We start from the raw sequence: 16,539 nt of genomic DNA on the forward strand, positions 1-16,539 counted from the left end.
TGCCAATGCACTGGACATGGGTTGGATCCCTGATCTGGAACGATCACTCACGCCACAAAGCAATTAAGCCTGTGTGCTACAACTACTGAGCTCGCACCTTAGAGCCTGCGCACCTGAGCTTGCCCGTACTGTGCAACGAGAAGTCACTGCAGCGAGAAGCCTGCACACCGCAACTAGAGTAGCACCCCCCTCCCCAACTACAGAAAGCCCACGCACAGCAGCGAAGACCCAGTACAGCCAAAAATAAAATTTAAAAACAAAAAAGAAAGCGTAACATAGTTTAATAGCTGACAAAATAGACTTTACCCCTGACATGACTTAGTGACTAAATAACAATATATAACTAAATCATTCTGCTGTATACCAGAAACTAACACAACATTGTAAATCAATTATACTTCAATTAAAAAAGATTTTACAACAAAAAACAATACTGGTAATAAAGAAGGCCATTGTGCTCAGTTGCGTCTGACTCTTTTGAAACCCCATGAACTGTAGCCCACCCAGGCTTCTCTGTCCATGGAATTTTCCAGGCAAGAATATTGGAGTGGGTTGCCACTTCCTCCTCCAGGGGATCTTCCCAACCCAGGAATCAAACCCACATCTCTTATGTCTCCTGAACTGGCAGGTAGATACTTTACCACTAGCACTACCTGGGAAGCCCTAAAGAGGGATATTACTCGAAAATTCAATTTATCAGAAAGAAAATATACTGGTAACTTGTATTAAATAACCTAAAGCTAGTAAAAAAAATTCATAGTTTCAGGGTAAAATTGACAAATCCAGAATTGTAGGTACTCCTTGTTCTTAACCGTAAAAATCATAAATAAAACAAGTGAATAGATTTAAAAGATAACATTTGTATTGCTTGTGGCATTAATGGTGCTTTTGCTCCATTTTCTGAACTTTCTTGATTGTTGTGACAATTTTATAATTAAAACACCTTTGAAGAAAACCAAGTGTAGAAGTCAAAATCTTAATTGAGGACTTGAGGTGGGTCTAGTTATTATTATTAGAGTTTTACTGTATTGGGGTTAGTTCTCTAGCTCTTAACCCAATGTTTATCAGGTTCAGTTCAGTTCAGTCACTCAGGCATGTCCGACTCTTTGCAACCGCATGGACTGCAGCACACCAGGCCTCCCTGTCCATCACCAACTCCCAGAGTTAACTCAAACTCATGTCCATTGAGTCGGTGATGCCATCCAACCATCTCATCCTCTGTCGTCCCCTTCTCCTCCCGCCTTTAATCTTTCCCAGCGCCTTTAATGTTTCCCAGTGTCAGGGTATTTTCAAACGAGTCAGTTCTTCACATCAGGTGGCCAAAGTATTGGAGTTTCAGCTTCAGGATCAGTCCTTCCAATGAATATTCAGGACTGATTTCCTTTAAGATGGACTGGTTGGATCTCCTTGCTGTCCAAGGGACTCTGAGTCTTTGCCAACACCACAGTTATCAGGTTGGATACATCTTAATTTCAACTTGTTTCTTTGTGTTTTGCTAAAATGTCAAATGATTTTTTACATGTGGACATAAATGGCTCAGGCACTCCTTGACTGTACATTAAATATGACTTACCACAGTTATTATTATTTATTCTTATTCTAAATAAGAATAAAATATTTTGGAAACAATGAATAATAATGCATTCCATATTTAAATATGCTACAATTGATTGTTATTAGCTACTTCTGGATATCTGTTTCAACAACAGCGGTTTTATTTTTCTTTGGTTCTGCCCAGACATCACTATTATCAATTACCCAGAATAAAAGCAGAGAAAGATAAAAATTGGTACTTTTTCTCATATTGATACTCTCTTGGACTTATATTGCAATTCTTAAAACAGTGTTCAACATCTACTTATGCCTTTTGAAACACCTTGTGATAAGCAACAGTTAAATGAAATAGGAACAGATCACTGTATACAAATAGAAAATAAGGCACCCATGCTCTGACGCTTGTTCTAAAGAAAAAGGGCATTAGGAGTCTTTTATTATAATACCAAAAAGAGACAGTAAATAGACTCTTCGAATGCATCATCTCAAAATCTAAACTGTAAAACCTGTATTATACAAGTTTATTTTTCATAGTTCTACTTTATTTTTTATTTTTATTCTCCAGGGGTCAGGAAGATTCCCCTGGAGGAGGAATTCTGTGTGCAATACTGGGATAGAAATGACACCATTTGAAAAATAAAATAGTAATTTTAGGTTTGTATTTTGAAAAATATTAAAAAATAAGAATTTTAAATTCTTTTGTTTTACCCTATGTGTTTTAGAATCTTTTGAGAATTGAATATGCAGAATATTCACTTGATTTAATTCTTTTGCTGTTTAGACAATAAAAGAACAAGAATTATTTGCATTGCTTTGCTATATGAATAGTGTAAAAATTAAATCTTAAAAACTTCAAATAAAACTTCATTGTAGATTAATAAATAAGTCAATTTCAACTTCAAACTATCATTTTATTTTTCTTTTTCCGTTACCTTTGTTTACTGTTTAAATTTACTGAGTTACAACCTGTATAATGAGCACAAATAAGTCTACAGCTTAATGAATTCTTACATTGGCACTGTGATACCAGCACAGTGTTTCATTAACTTTGAGGCTGCTAAACTGGTAAAACTGAAGGATTAAAACCATCAACGACCACCATACACACAAAAAAAGTAGTAAACAAGAATGAGTAAGTGTAACTAAATCAGGTGGGCGGCACATTTGCAAAAATGAAACAAGTTTGGCACACATTTTATAGCACATAAATTCTATGTATCATCAGAACCTGAGAGAATTCATTATCTCAATCTGATAGGAGCCTGACTTGGGAGTTCGCTTACGGTGATTTCCCCTCCTTGCCGGTAAAAGTAGTACATTTCAAAGCAAACATCAGAAAAAATGCAAAACGTCAGAACCAATTAGATTACGTAGCAATGTTTTTATCTTCTTTCCTGAGCAACATCTGTGGAATCCTCCTTGTCACTAATTGTGACCTTACATTATAACTTTAAAGTTGAAAATCAACTTTTTCAAAAACGCTTTGAGATGCTCTCTTCCCTTCATTGACAGGTCGTTTAGTTCATTTAAAATCGAAATCGTGGGACGTCTCCTAATCCTTTGCATAGTCATAACGCCCAGCGGTTACTAAAGACCACGCAATATTCACAGGGACTCTTCCCATGTTTTACCACCTAAATACGAGCCATTCTCCGATCTGGGTCCCGAAATTAGTTTAGCTTTTGAGAGTAGAAATAGTAACATGTTCATACAACGAACCCGTTCTTAGATTTTTAAATTCTTTATATATTCAGATTTCTTCGACCCACCAGTAATATTCCCAGTTACCAACCAATAGTTTTACATTGCTTGCTATTTGTTTCCTTCGGAATTTACGAGCAATTTAGCCGCTTTAAGACTGGGGAAGAGAGGCTCTTCCTGTCAAGGAACCCACACAATGAGAGGCCTTTGGTACCCAAATGAAGCAACAATGAAAGACCGGCAAAGCTCAGAAATGTTCCTGAAAGCCAAGAATGCCACTCCGATTTCAGATTGCCGGAGCGCGCCCGCCTGGTAGCGTTTGTGACCGAGAGGTCCAGAGAAGAGGGTTCCACTGAGGATGCCTAAGATGACAGTGGCCGACTCTGCTACCCGCCCGTCCGGACCACAAAGACGAGTTAACGCTCCGCATCCCGTCACCAGGGCAACTCTGCAATCCGACACCAAGGCGCAAGATTCCGCATCCCGAGCCGCCGGCCGCAGTACCCAGGCGTTTCACCGCCCGGACGCGGGGACTCCGAGGCGCCCCAGACGCCGCCGTCCCAGGGGTACCGAGTGCGACTAGGGAGACGCCCTCTCCGCAGGCCCGGGGTCCGAGGCTCAGCCACCCCTCAGCAACTCGCCTTACTCAGACCTCGCCGGCCGCACGTGGCGCCGTGATTGCCCCGGGAAGTATCCCTCCGCGCCCGCGCCCCCGCTCAGTCTCCCCCTCCCTTCTTGGGACCCTCAGAGTCAGGGCGCCGCGGAAGGATCGCACGCAGGCGCGCGCGCACGCCCCGCCGGAACGCGGAGAGCTAAGGGAGCCACGGTGAGAAGTAGTCTCCAGCGCCGTCGCCGGCACAGCCGCTCCGCAGCCTGCCGCCGCTAGTTAATCAGCCCCGCGGTCGCGGGCGGGAGGGCGGCCGGGCCGGGCGCGCTCCGCGGCTTGTCCCTCACCGCCGTCCCCGCGTCCTCCCTCCGCAGCTCCTCGGGGAGGGGGGCGGTCGGTGCTTGCGCAGAGCCGCCTCCTCTCCGCCCCCGCCCCGCCTCCCCCCGCGCCGCCGCCGCCCGCGACCGCCGTCGCCGCTGCGCCTGCTGCTCCTTGCCGTCCCCGCTGCAGTGCGAAGGGCTCGAAGATGGCCGGTTGGCAGAGCTACGTGGATAACCTGATGTGCGATGGCTGCTGCCAGGAGGCCGCCATTGTCGGCTACTGCGACGCCAAATACGTCTGGGCAGCCACGGCCGGGGGCGTCTTCCAGAGCATTACGGTGAGGACCGGCGGGGACCTGGGTTCCCGGCCCCGGACCCATGCGGGGCCGGCCGTGGGGGCGCCGCAGCGCGGGGCCGGACTCGGGCAGGGCCGCGCCGGCAGGTGTGACGGGTGGCGGGCGCCGAGGATGCGGCTACCGGGCGGGCGGAGAGGCCGAGGCCCGGGGACGCCCCCTCGCCGGGGCTGCGCTGAGTGGCGGGGGCGGCGGCCGGGCTCGCCGGCGTTCCCAGTGCTTGTCCGGATGAGGCTGGGGGAGGGGGCACGCACCGGTTCGTGGGTGGGGGGCCCTTTTCCCCACTCTCGCCCCCGCCCCGGGGTCCCCTGGAAGCCCTGAGGTTTGCTTTGTACGTTCTCGGGTGGAAGCGGGGACCGGAGGAGCCGGGCTGGGGCGCGGGTCCTCGGGTGGCCGAGCCGCCCCTAGCTCCGGTGACGGCGCGCCGCCCGCGCCGCGAGCTGTGGGAGGCGGCGGCTGCCCGGCCCCCAGGATCCTCGCGGCCACTTGGCGTAGATTTGCCGGTGTCCAGGCCTCTTGGGCTTGCGAGAAATGAACGCAGACAACGTAGGTGGATTCGTGAATCTCTGGCTCCATAGGATTTTTTTTTTTTAAATTCTCCAAGATGGCGATCTGCCATTGATTTCTTTCCTATGGAGATTCATCGATATACCGTTATCCCCAATTACGCAACAGAGCTCTAAAAAAAGGGGGTGCTTGGGGCTTTCAATCTGCGAAGACCGAGGGGATGCTTCAGTTCTCCAAGTCCCTCCCTCTTTAGTGATCTTCGTAAGGGAACTAGTGCAGATTAATGCTTTCGGCGCCTGATTTTCTTGTCACTTGGTGGTTTGACTCGGTTGCCACATGTTTGGGGAATAATTGTCAATAAGCCCTCCAGTGCTGCTTTATTGTTTTGTCTCTTTCTGCACAAGGGTCTAAAATGGTGACATTGTATCAAATACAGGAACATTCTCTTAATTTCCTAAGCTTCACGCCCCCTTCCTATCAAATGCCAAAATTCAGGCCCCTTACTATGGGTGCTACTAATTATTCTTGTACTACTTAACATGGTTTAAGGTCTAACTGTGTAGAACTCCTCATCCAGGTACTTTCAGGCTCTCTGTTGCCGCAGTGGACTACAATTCTTACAGAGAATTGGCGTCTGGCGATCAACTTTTTTCCTGCAGTCCTCTTGTCTTTGTGTGTGAGTTCCCGCTGTCTGGCTGGGAAGATTGCGGGAGTGTGCTTGGAAATGGCTGGGGCCTGCTATGACTCTGCAGTTCTGATGGGGGCGACGCCTTCCTTCTTATTCATGGAATGTTAGAATGCACGTTTTCTCCTTTCCGGTTCTGGTCGCTACCTCAGTTTCTTTCCCACTCTCCCTCCATTTTCTCTATTCTTTTATGATTGCCTATTGCAGTGCTACAGACAGAATCCTCCCTGCATTTGCCCAGAAAGAAAACTGATTACTGAGGAGGGAGGGGAAGGAAAGTTGGAGAGGGAGTAGCGGCTAAAATAAAAGAGGAGGGAAATATGAATTTGGGGATGCGCTGAGATTCAGGGCTTGAAGTTCATACTAGAGGGGGTATGTCAAGCTATTTGAAGCAGAGTAGATGTAAACACATCTGCCAAGCATGGACTTTGTTTTAGGAGACTTTCAAACAACTTTAAGTTTGATATGACAAGACTGTTACGTGACTGTGATAAGATTTTGTTGAAAGTTTTTAGGTGAATTTTTACCATTACATAAGCACTTCGTGTACCACCTGACTTGAAACAAGTTTATAAATAACACTTAAGTTTGTAGTTTATCTAGTGTCATCTACCAACTGGAGATTCTTTGCATAGACTGGGCTTAGTTAACAGACCACTCTCTTTAACTGTGAAATTAACTGACATATAAAATGTCATCCTGTAAGATTAAGTAGTTTTTTAGAAACGACTGAAACTTGGTTTTACATTAATGAAATGCGGATGTCTTGTAGCGGTAGTACAAGCCTGACACTTTTACTGTTACACCAAGACAAGAAATTAACTGCAACTTTTTGTTTTGTTTTCTCTCTCTCTCTCTCTTTTGTGGTTGGGGGTGGGGGCAGCCAGTAGAAATAGATATGATTGTAGGAAAAGACCGGGAAGGTTTCTTTACCAATGGTTTGACTCTTGGCGCAAAGAAGTGCTCAGTGATCAGAGATAGCCTATACGTGGACGGTGACTGCACAATGGACATCCGGACAAAGAGTCAAGGTGGGGAGCCAACGTACAACGTGGCCGTGGGCAGAGCTGGTAGAGGTGAGTACAGCACCCTTTTGGTTAGTCGTTGCAAGTCACATTACAACTTATTAAGCAGTTTCTGTAACATTTTGAATAAAGTGTTAGTCCATAATGGCTATTAAGGTGGTTTTTGTGAACTGCCCAGCACTGAAGGAGGCACTGCTTTAGATTCACTTGCTACAGCAGCTGCATATACAGCCTCACCTCTGAGATCCTGAGTTAATGCTGAAATAGAATATTAATATCAGCTCTTCAGTTCCAACTTTAGTAAATTGAAAATCTAAATTTGTCTCTTCGGTATGTATAACTGAACCACTTTACACTTGAAATTAACATTGTTAATCAACTATACTTTAAAATAAAATGTTAAATAAAATCACTTTGTCTCAACTGCTATTCAGATTGTTAAATCATTCAAATTGGTTATTTTAGTCCCTCTGGGTTTTTGACTTTTGAATGTCTTCCTTTTCTTTCTTGCTCACATTTTAGTCATTCACTATTCAGCATAAAAAATGAAAAATTAATACTGGCTTCCATTTCTATTAGAAACATTGCTGGAGAAGAGAGAAATAATTAGAATGAGGGTTTTGGAGTAAGTTTTGCACTTATTAAATATTTTCAAAGACTATATGTGCATGATTTATTTGAAAAATAGGAAATTATATTTCATTTATATACTGATCCAGAACTTCTTGTGTTTCCTATCATCAACATTGCAGAAATTCTTACTGTACTAAATAAGTCTCACTGCGTTTTTGAAAGAAACTTTAAAAGTTGAGATTTATTATGACATCTAATTGGTTTACAAATACATTTAAATGTGTTAACCTGTGAAAATGTTTTGTAAATACAGAAGGCTGGTTATAGCCTAATAGAGAGCCGATTTGGCCCATCTAATGTTAAGACCAAATCTACCATGTGAGGAAACTTGAAGCTACTGTGAGCTGCAGTGGGCCTACCAACTGGAGTGCCTAAAGGTTCCTCCTGTTCTGCTGTGCATTGCTACGTATGAGTATTTCTCTGTAGGAAAATTAAATGGCTGTGAAATAGGAGATAAATCTCAAAAAGTAGCTGAGCTCAGATAAATACATTAAAAAGAAGCATCAACCATGTGACATAAAAACCGGAATGTTTTTGCGCCACACTGCACTACTGACATCTAGTGGCAATAAATATAAAATCTGATATATACATACACATATTTTGAGGATAGACCTTTGAACTGCACCATAGAAAAACCTGTTGTTGGAAATAATAAGTTTATTTTAGGGTTTTATACTCAATTAGAAACAAAGCTAACACAGTGAGGATATCAGTAAGCACAGACCTTCAGAACTTTTCATTTGCGCTCTTCTGAATGGCACTGAAAATGCTATTTAAAATTCAGTCTTGGTTTTTCTCTGGAAGTAATTAATACACATTTAGCCTCACTGGTAAGACTTAACAGTTTGTACTTAATCAAGCAGTTAAATTAGGGAAGAATTTTATAAGTACGTTTTTTAAAATTTATTTTTGGGGGACCAGTCTAATGTGTATTTGTCATGCTAATCAGAAGGTTTTTGTTCTCTATATTAAGATAGATGTCCATAAAAGGAATGCCATTTGCAGCAACATGAATGGACCTAGAGATTGTACTAAGTAATAAAAGACAGAGAAAGATAAATCACCTATATGTGGAATCTTAAAAAAAAAAGATACAAAGGCATTTATTCATAAAACAGAAACATTCACACACTTAGAAAACAAACTTACGGTTACCAAAGGGGAAAAGTTGGGGAAGAGGAATAAATTATGAGTTTGAGAGTAACAAATACACACTGCTGCTGCTGCTGCTAAGTCGCTTCAGTCGTGTCCGGCTCTGTGTGACCCCATAGACGGCAGCCCACCAGGCTCCCCCGTCCCTGGGATTCTCCAGGCAAGAACACTGGAGTGGGTTGCCATTTCCTTCTCCAGTGCATGAAAGGGAAAAGTAAAAGTGAAGTCGCTCAGTTGTGTCCGACTCTTAGTGGCCCCATGGACTGCAGCCTACCAGGCTGCTCCGTCCATGGGGTTTTCCAGGCAAGAGTACTGGAGTGGGGTGCCATTCCCTTCTCCACAAATACACACTACTATATATAAAGTAAATAAGGACCTACACAGGGAACTCTACTCAATAACCTAAATGGGAAAAAAAACTGAAAAAGAATAAACACATGTATATGTATAACCAATCACTTTGCTATATACCTGAAGCTAACACAACATTTGTAAATCACTATACTCCGATATTAAAAAAAAAAAAAAAAAGGCAAGATAATCACACTCTTTTCCCCCAGCTAGTGTAAAGATATTGTTATAGAGCACTGCAGCTGCACTGATTGGACTTCCAAGATGCAGTTAATAGTCAAAATGTTTTCAGCATATTACTAGTTTGAAAGTTCTCCTTTTTGGAGACCTGGCTGACTTCAGTGCTTCGTTGTTCATGAAAAACTGACTTAATGTTAACTTATTAATCGGGGTTCTGTCTGCTAAAACTTATGTGACTCTCTTGATTAACACTTCTTTTGAAACACTTTTCTTCTTTCTCTTTCAGTCTTGGTCTTTGTAATGGGAAAAGAAGGGGTCCATGGAGGCGGATTGAATAAGAAGGCATACTCAATGGCAAAATACTTGAGAGACTCTGGGTTCTAGCTGCTAGGCAGACTGTTAAGTATTAGGGGAAAATTGCTCTTAAACTTTCCTAGCTGTAAGCTTGAGTCTTAATTCTGGAAATTTTATTAGCAATGCAGGGTGATGGGGTATGAACCTGTGTCTCCTTTGTATCCCTCTGTTGGTGGGGAAAGGTGTCTTTCTTTCTGCTCCCCCCCCCCTTAAATAATTCTGTTCACTTTTGTTTTGTTTCCTTGTGTACTCCAGCATTGGTTATAGTCATGGGAAAGGAAGGTGTCCACGGAGGCACACTTAACAAGAAAGCATATGAACTCGCTTTATACCTGAGGAGGTCTGATGTGTAAGCAGCCTCTCCCCATCTTCCTAGCAACTGTCTTCATCATCACCCCAATTATGGTCGCAGAGCTACCAGATTATAGATGGTAGCTAATTTTCCTTTGCCTATTTTCTAATGTCACAATTCCTGTTTGCCCAGTGGATCATTTGTATGTTAACCACTGTATGTAACCAACCTTATCTGGCAACATAATTGCAGCACAATAATGATTTGCATGATACCTTGAAATTTGGGGGGAGGGGCATGCCAAGTTGGGCATCACTTTGTCTTAGCAATTAATGGGATATTGATTACTAAAATAAGTTAATATTAAGCAAGGTGCCGGTTGTACAATCTCTAATTTGATCAATGTCTTTCAGCACTTTGAGCATTTACTTAGCTCATCTAGTCTTCCTTTCATAGCGCATGGTTGGGAGGAAAAAGTGCATGTATCTTTCCTTCACTCCTCTTTTCCCACCCCCTCCCTTTGCACATAGGTATTTGGTTTGCTTCCATCTTCTTTTATACAGTGCCTGGTTTATTTAACCAATTAATATCACTTTTGTTGATGAGCTATTGAGAGCTGCAGTAGTTTGCTTTTAGTATTGTTGTTGCACTTGAGTAGAGACAAACCTTTTATCATAGTGTCCACAGGACATATGACAAGTGCAACTGCAAAACAAGAGCAAAATGCACTTCCTCCCATGACCTTACAGTAACCATACTGATTGAATCCCAAGGGACATTCCATCTTTGCAATAGCTCAGATTTTTGTTCCTGTCTTTTTCTTTGCACACCAACTCTACTCTTTAGTAAAATTGTAAAAGGCTGCCATTATGGACATTAGGTATCCCAACATAACCATCTGGAGTGTGTCCAGTTTGTTCTTCATAGGACCAACTTTTATTTGCAGCTTGAGTTTTTATATGAAGTTGCATTATTGTGGACTTGGCTGTCTTGTGATGAATTTTTCTCATATGTATTCTGTGCCATACTATTGTTAAAATGAACTGTTGCTATTGTGAGATGGATTTTAACTGACCTATTAAAGGTTTCTTTCGAATGGCACTACCTTAGGGACATTCTAGTATTTGCTTCTATTGTTTGGGCCTTGTGGATAATGTACAGATTTAAAAACAAATCTTGTTGCTGATTTGTCCATTTCTTTCCCTGCACTTTGTTACATCTGGGATACAGTCTAACTCATCTGATTTAATATGCATTTAAAAAAATGCCATAACTATTAAACACCTTGTTTACAGACAGATGAAATAAATTTATTCCAACCAAATACTCTAGACTCCTGTTATTTATATAAATTGTTAGCTTACTGTTACAGTTGATCTTTGACACAATGGGAATATACTCTGCTGCAAGCATAAAATTTTTCAAAAACTTCAGCTGGTGGCCTACTCCATTTCCTCTAGTATTATAAAGAAAAGGAGTGCCTAGGAATTTATTTTTAATAAGCTTTGTTTGCCCTGTTAAAAACGGCTTGTCATTTTGGGTGCATCTTCAGGCTTATGAGGCAAAAATTGATTTATCCACTAGAAATTAAATACTTTTCTTTTGTTGCTGATGTTTTGAAATGAAAAATCTAGTGAGCGGTAAGGGGCCCAATATCATGAAGGGTTTCTGCATTTGTGGATTCTTCGGTATTGAACTGTCATACATATGACTTCTCTTGATTTGGAGGCTGTGTTGCAGGCTGAAGTCAGCTGGGACTCTCTCACGTAAGAGAAGACATTCCTTAGGCAGCATAAAAGATAACTGGGATTGGGATGTCTTGCAGTTTCTGTCTATGGAGTGACATGTTAACTATGACTATGTAATAGCCAAGTTTAATCCCAGTGGTCATAAGGTCTAGGAGACGTACTGAATACACCTAGGAGATGTACTCAATTTTAGTAAATATGTTTTAATACTATTCAGGTAAGTGATTATCATGAACTGTCAAGTGGAAGGTCCAAGCTCAAAACTTGGTGGGTCTAAGCAAAACTGGGGAACTGGTTATAACTCAGATTATGGGCTCTGGAATGCTACCCTGGAGATGAAGTTTCCAGAGGTCATTTTAGAAATAATCATTAGGTCAGTCTGATTCATTTTAAGTGGACTATATGCTACCCTTTGAGAAAGAGTGGGTTAGGGAATAGAAGGTAATCTCTTAAGATACACTGTGCATAACTAAAATTTTTTTGACAGTGTTGTTATGAATTTGATTGGCTATACAGGGATGTAAAGGTATGGGAGATGTGGGATTTGGGGCTGCTATGATAGTTGGGCACACCTTAGAAAGGTTAAAAAAAAAAAATTTCTTGACCTGTTAAGGTCCCTGTTAGGAACAAGAGATTTGTCAGATGGAAATTTGGTGGTTGGGTTGTGATGGTTTATGATTTTATAGTAATGTAAATTTACACTTTAGGGTAACTAATTAGAAAGCAGTGACTAGACTTGTGAAACCCTTACTGAATGAACCTCTGAGTAGGTAAGGGGATGTGTCCGTGGCAGAGGTGTGGGTAAGGGGGGAGGAGACCGTAGTTGTGCTGTATTGCTTAATCCCGCAGTTGTGTCCAGCTCTGTCAGACTCTGTCCATGGGGGATTCTCCAGGCAAGAATACTGGGGTGTGGGTTGCCATGCCCTCCTGCAGGGGATCTTCCAACCCAGGGATCGAATCCAGGTCTCCTGCATTGCAGGTGGATTATTTACCTCCTGAGCCACCAGAGAAGACAGTAGATGGCAACTTTATCACTAAAATAATGAATGAAACTAGTCATTGGCCCTCTTCCCATAATTTCATTAGAAAAGCACTTATGAAAATACATACATGTATCTTTGCTTTGTACTTTTCTAGGAATTTAACCTAAAGAAGTGGAGCTATATAAATTTGTATAGCAGAATGTCACTCCCACAAGCATTACTTATAACGAAACTTGGAAAACTACAAGATTTGACTTTCAGGGTTATGAGTCGAATAAATGACTATGTTCAGAAGATAGTCATTGAAGAATTACGTAAGACAGTGCTCACCAATGTATTTTATATAATGGGATAAATATGTATCATGTATAATGTATTTTACATATGTATTTCTGAAGGCACAATACAAAGTTTTCTCAGGTAAGTTTCTAGGTAACAATACTTTTATAATCAGAAGATTTTTAAATTAGGAAGATATTTTTTAGTGGAAATGGGATTTTAATTTTATTCAGTGGCCTTTTAAAAAAAGCTGTGTAATTATACCATAGAGAAATTATAAAAGATTTCAAGTGACTGTTAGAACTAGTAACAGTCCTAGATAGTGCTGTTAAGTATACATATTTTTAACAATTGAGAGTTTATAGAGTTTGAAAAGAAAATTATTTTTGCCTCAGAAAAATTCCTAACAAATTTGAAGGAACCAAGTCCTTGATTTGAATTGTGGATTAAAGGCTGAGGGAATATAACATCTAATACACTTAACAGTGATTAACTTTTTCCCTTTAAAAAATTATATTTTAGGTATGATGTTCTTATTATTCGATAATTATAAAAACAATTATATTTATGTTCTGGACACTGAGCTCAGTGTTTGGACCTTACACCCTACCTTAGGATAAATGAATTACACAAATAACCAGACAGGTTTGGAAAAGTTAGGATCAAACAGGTGTGTCACATTCCATAGCACTGTTTTAACTACCATAGTAAACTGATAATTCTGTTTCTCAGGTCTTATTTCTGTGGGGTAGGGGTGGGAGAATAATGAATTCAATTTTTTATTTTCCTAAGTGGAAATACTCACTTTTTGTTGTTGCTTATAAGCATTTTTTTTTAAAGCAGTTCAAAAAGTGAAATTTCGCTCAATAGTGTTACATTTTTTAAAAATGTATTAAATTTTTTTACAACAGAAGGCTAACTGGTATACTTAACTATTTTCTAATATGCTTCTGTTCACTATTAATTTCCCATGTTAATACAGATAAATCTAGCTATTTACCCTCTTGGGGCTGTACAGCAGTTTACTCTAAAGATGTACCATAATTATAAGACGGTCCCATAATGTACACTGTTGTTGGAATGATTTGGTCTGCAGTTTTTGGGGGGATTCCCTAATTGCTTGTAAGCGGTTACTTTGTATAAAATCCTAAGGTAATGTGTGTTTATCTGCCCTAAATTACCTTAATCATTATAACTTTAAAAAACACTATGCACATAAATAAGTTTAATGTGGGTAATACTACAGGAGAACAAACAAAGTGGAAAACGTGTTTATTAACATTCAAACTCCCTTCATACAAGGCCATATAAAAATTCTTAGCATTTTGATTATATATATAAGCCTATATTTTCTACATAGTTAACAATGTGTAATTTAGCTTTTCATAATACATTGTTTAAATACATCATTAGTTCTGTTAAACATAAGCAACATTTTCAAATCCAATACTTGAACAGTTTCCTCTGTACATAGTTTAGCAGGGCTAATAAGCATAGGATGCTTTTTATTAAGAGGTATATAATCTGAGTATTAACAATTACTGAAGTTTGGTATTTTTATACAGCATTTTGTTTATGTTTTGATCACCACACAGAATCCTTAAGGATACTGAAATTCAGTAAGTAAAGTCAGAGACATTACTTAAGCTGATAAATGAAGTTCATACATGACACTAGAGTATTAAAAGCCTTAAAAATAAAAACATTTTGCAAACTGCCCTAGTACTGACTGTTCCTATCAGGGTAAGACTACTTGGCAATAGAAAGGAAAAAGCTTTGAGTTTCTCTGTGGTGCTGATAGTCGCCTCTTGCTAATTATGGCAATTTGGACAAATACCAGAACAAGCATATTCCAGCTCAACAACTCTAGGTAACTTTATGGAGATGGGAGTTGGCTCAGCTCATGCTCGGTGGCCACAGCACTGACCCTGTGTGTAAAAACATGAAACGTGTGCATACTGTGATCTAGGTCTTAACTGCAAGCTATACTGAGGAATCGCTTGATGTTTGGCTATGTTTCATTCCAAAAGAGTCGATTTGATGCTTGAGTTACAGCACCAGTCTATTATTAGTGAAATGAAATACACTCCTGCAGATAAATACCAGATCAAAACAACTTGTTTCAGTAATCTTGATTAACCTGTAGAATAAAAAATAAATTATCTCTACAGAAATCTCTGAAGGGAGCAAAAAAAAAAATCAAACTATATGCCTAAATAAACATTTTAAAAGGAAATAACCCAATATCCTCTGAAGGTCAAACAGTATTTGCTATGTTGTAATCCCGTTCACCATTAGGCTGCAGTTGGACCACAACACTGTGTTCATTGATTTCGTTTTCTGCATCACTGCTGTCGGTATCATTGTCATCTTCCTCATAGTCTGAAGATTCTGTCATGTTCTGATGTGAGCGGGATTCCGACAAAGCCCCAAATGACTGAGTGCTGGCAGAAGCCAAAGGTCTGAGTAAAGGGGTGTGTTCTGACACCTCATTTTCTTCTTGACTACTATCTGTGTCAGAGTCTGAATCGCCTTGAGAAGGAACAACTTTTTGCTTGCAGACTGGACAGGTTTTTTTGGTCTTAGTTAGCCAAGGATCTACACACTTGCAGTGATAAGCTGTTGAAGCAAAATACACATCTTTTAGATAGTACACTTCTGTTGAGAACATAATCTCCTGCCATGGTTATTCATGTTCTGATCAGTATGCATCATATACGAACAAGACAAAAGTTTGTAAATTTTTATAAATCTTCATCCTTTAATGAGAGCTTATGATGTGCTAATAACTATTTTCTGTCTAATACTGAACCTAAGTATAAATTATGTATAAATTCAAAGCAGTATGTAATTATTCATACCATGGGAACAGGGAAGGATTCTGAGTTTGTCTCCATCTTCATATTCATCCAAACAAATGGCACATACATCATATTCATCTCCTATGATAGAAATAGTAAAATCAATTAAAACATCCCTTTTTAATTCCTTACTGTTGAACTTACGACCTTTGTTTTAAAAAAAGACAAAGTCATTGCCTATCTCACACATAGGGCAGCCACATCAGGAAGCATGTCAGGATAAAGCCATTGTCTGGATAGATAGGTGGGAAGAATATAACGCATACTGAAAAGAATAACAGTTCCAACTGAAAGAATCCCTTTAACATCTGTAGTCATTTAAGCACATTCAGAAGTCCTGCTGCTGCTAAGTTGCTTCAGTCGTGTCCGACTCTGTGCGACCCCATAGACAGCAGCACACTAGGCTCCCCCATCCCTGGAATTCTCCAGGCAAGGACACTGGAGTGGGTTGCCATTTCCTTCTCCAATGCATGAAAGTGAAAAGTGAAAGTGAAGTCGCTCAGTCGTGTCTGACCCTCAGCGACCCCATGGACTGCAGCCTTCCAGGCTCCTCCGTCCATGGGATTTTCCAGGCAAGAGTTCTGGAGTGGGGTGCCACTGCCTTCTCTGAGGAGAAGTCTAAATAGAAAGTTTTAATGAAAATTTTTGTTCAGTATCTTGAATGTGGTTACTGTAGTATCACTTATCAAATACATTCTGTAACAAATACAGGGTTCTATTTAACCTGTTTTGAGATTTACTGAAACTGATTTTACCTATCTCAAACTATTAAAATACTAAAGGACTCCAACATATCTATAATTATCTGTAATTACACAGTTCCATTTACCTGGGCTTTGAGGATAGTTCCAATATATTAAGGAATTCAATCATGCTGATTTCTCATACAAATCAAACTTTCTGTCTTACGACTTTGTGAAAATGCCCATTAAAAACAGATTCAGTTAATAT

General features: G+C 40.5%; 2 protein-coding genes across 5 annotated transcripts in view; one reads left to right on the top strand and one right to left on the bottom strand.

The window, feature by feature from the left end:
* Positions 1–4,252: 4,252 nt before the first annotated feature.
* PFN2 (profilin 2) lies at positions 4,253–11,041 on the top strand. Of its 2 annotated transcripts, none has more exons than XM_025290013.2 (3): positions 4,253–4,520; positions 6,611–6,803; positions 9,358–11,041. In XM_025290013.2, the coding sequence occupies exons 1-3, from the start codon at positions 4,389–4,391 to the stop codon at positions 9,453–9,455; spliced, it is 423 nt and encodes a 140-aa protein (XP_025145798.1). In that variant the 5' UTR covers positions 4,253–4,388; the 3' UTR covers positions 9,456–11,041. The 2 variants fall into 2 exon arrangements, with proteins under 2 accessions (XP_025145798.1, XP_025145807.1); XM_025290022.2 differs by having other exon boundaries at positions 9,681–11,041.
* A 2,942-nt stretch (positions 11,042–13,983) lies between these two features.
* The window catches only part of RNF13 (ring finger protein 13), a 130,187-nt gene continuing 127,631 nt past the window's right edge, over positions 13,984–16,539 (bottom strand). For all 3 annotated transcript variants that reach the window (XM_025290008.3, XM_006063113.4, XM_044946073.2), the window contains 2 exons: positions 15,589–15,669; positions 13,984–15,346 (listed from right to left, as the gene is read on the bottom strand). In XM_025290008.3, coding sequence (XP_025145793.1) covers positions 14,985–15,346; positions 15,589–15,669 — 443 coding nt within the window. In that variant the 3' untranslated portion in view covers positions 13,984–14,984. The remainder of the gene's footprint in view (positions 15,347–15,588; positions 15,670–16,539) is intronic.

The sequence above is a fragment of the Bubalus bubalis genome, chromosome 1, assembly GCF_019923935.1.
Source record: "Bubalus bubalis isolate 160015118507 breed Murrah chromosome 1, NDDB_SH_1, whole genome shotgun sequence".
NCBI lineage: Eukaryota > Metazoa > Chordata > Mammalia > Artiodactyla > Bovidae > Bubalus > Bubalus bubalis.

Bases quoted from the DNA above. Each gene is read 5' to 3' on its own strand.
- PFN2 (XM_025290013.2), top strand. From the start codon at position 4,389: ATGGCCGGTTGGCAGAGCTACGTGGATAACCTGATGTGCGATGGCTGC. The intron at 4,521-6,610 runs GTGAGGACCGGC...GGGTGGGGGCAG, and splicing joins GCGTCTTCCAGAGCATTACG to CCAGTAGAAATAGATATGAT. The intron at 6,804-9,357 runs GTGAGTACAGCA...TTTCTCTTTCAG, and splicing joins CGTGGGCAGAGCTGGTAGAG to TCTTGGTCTTTGTAATGGGA.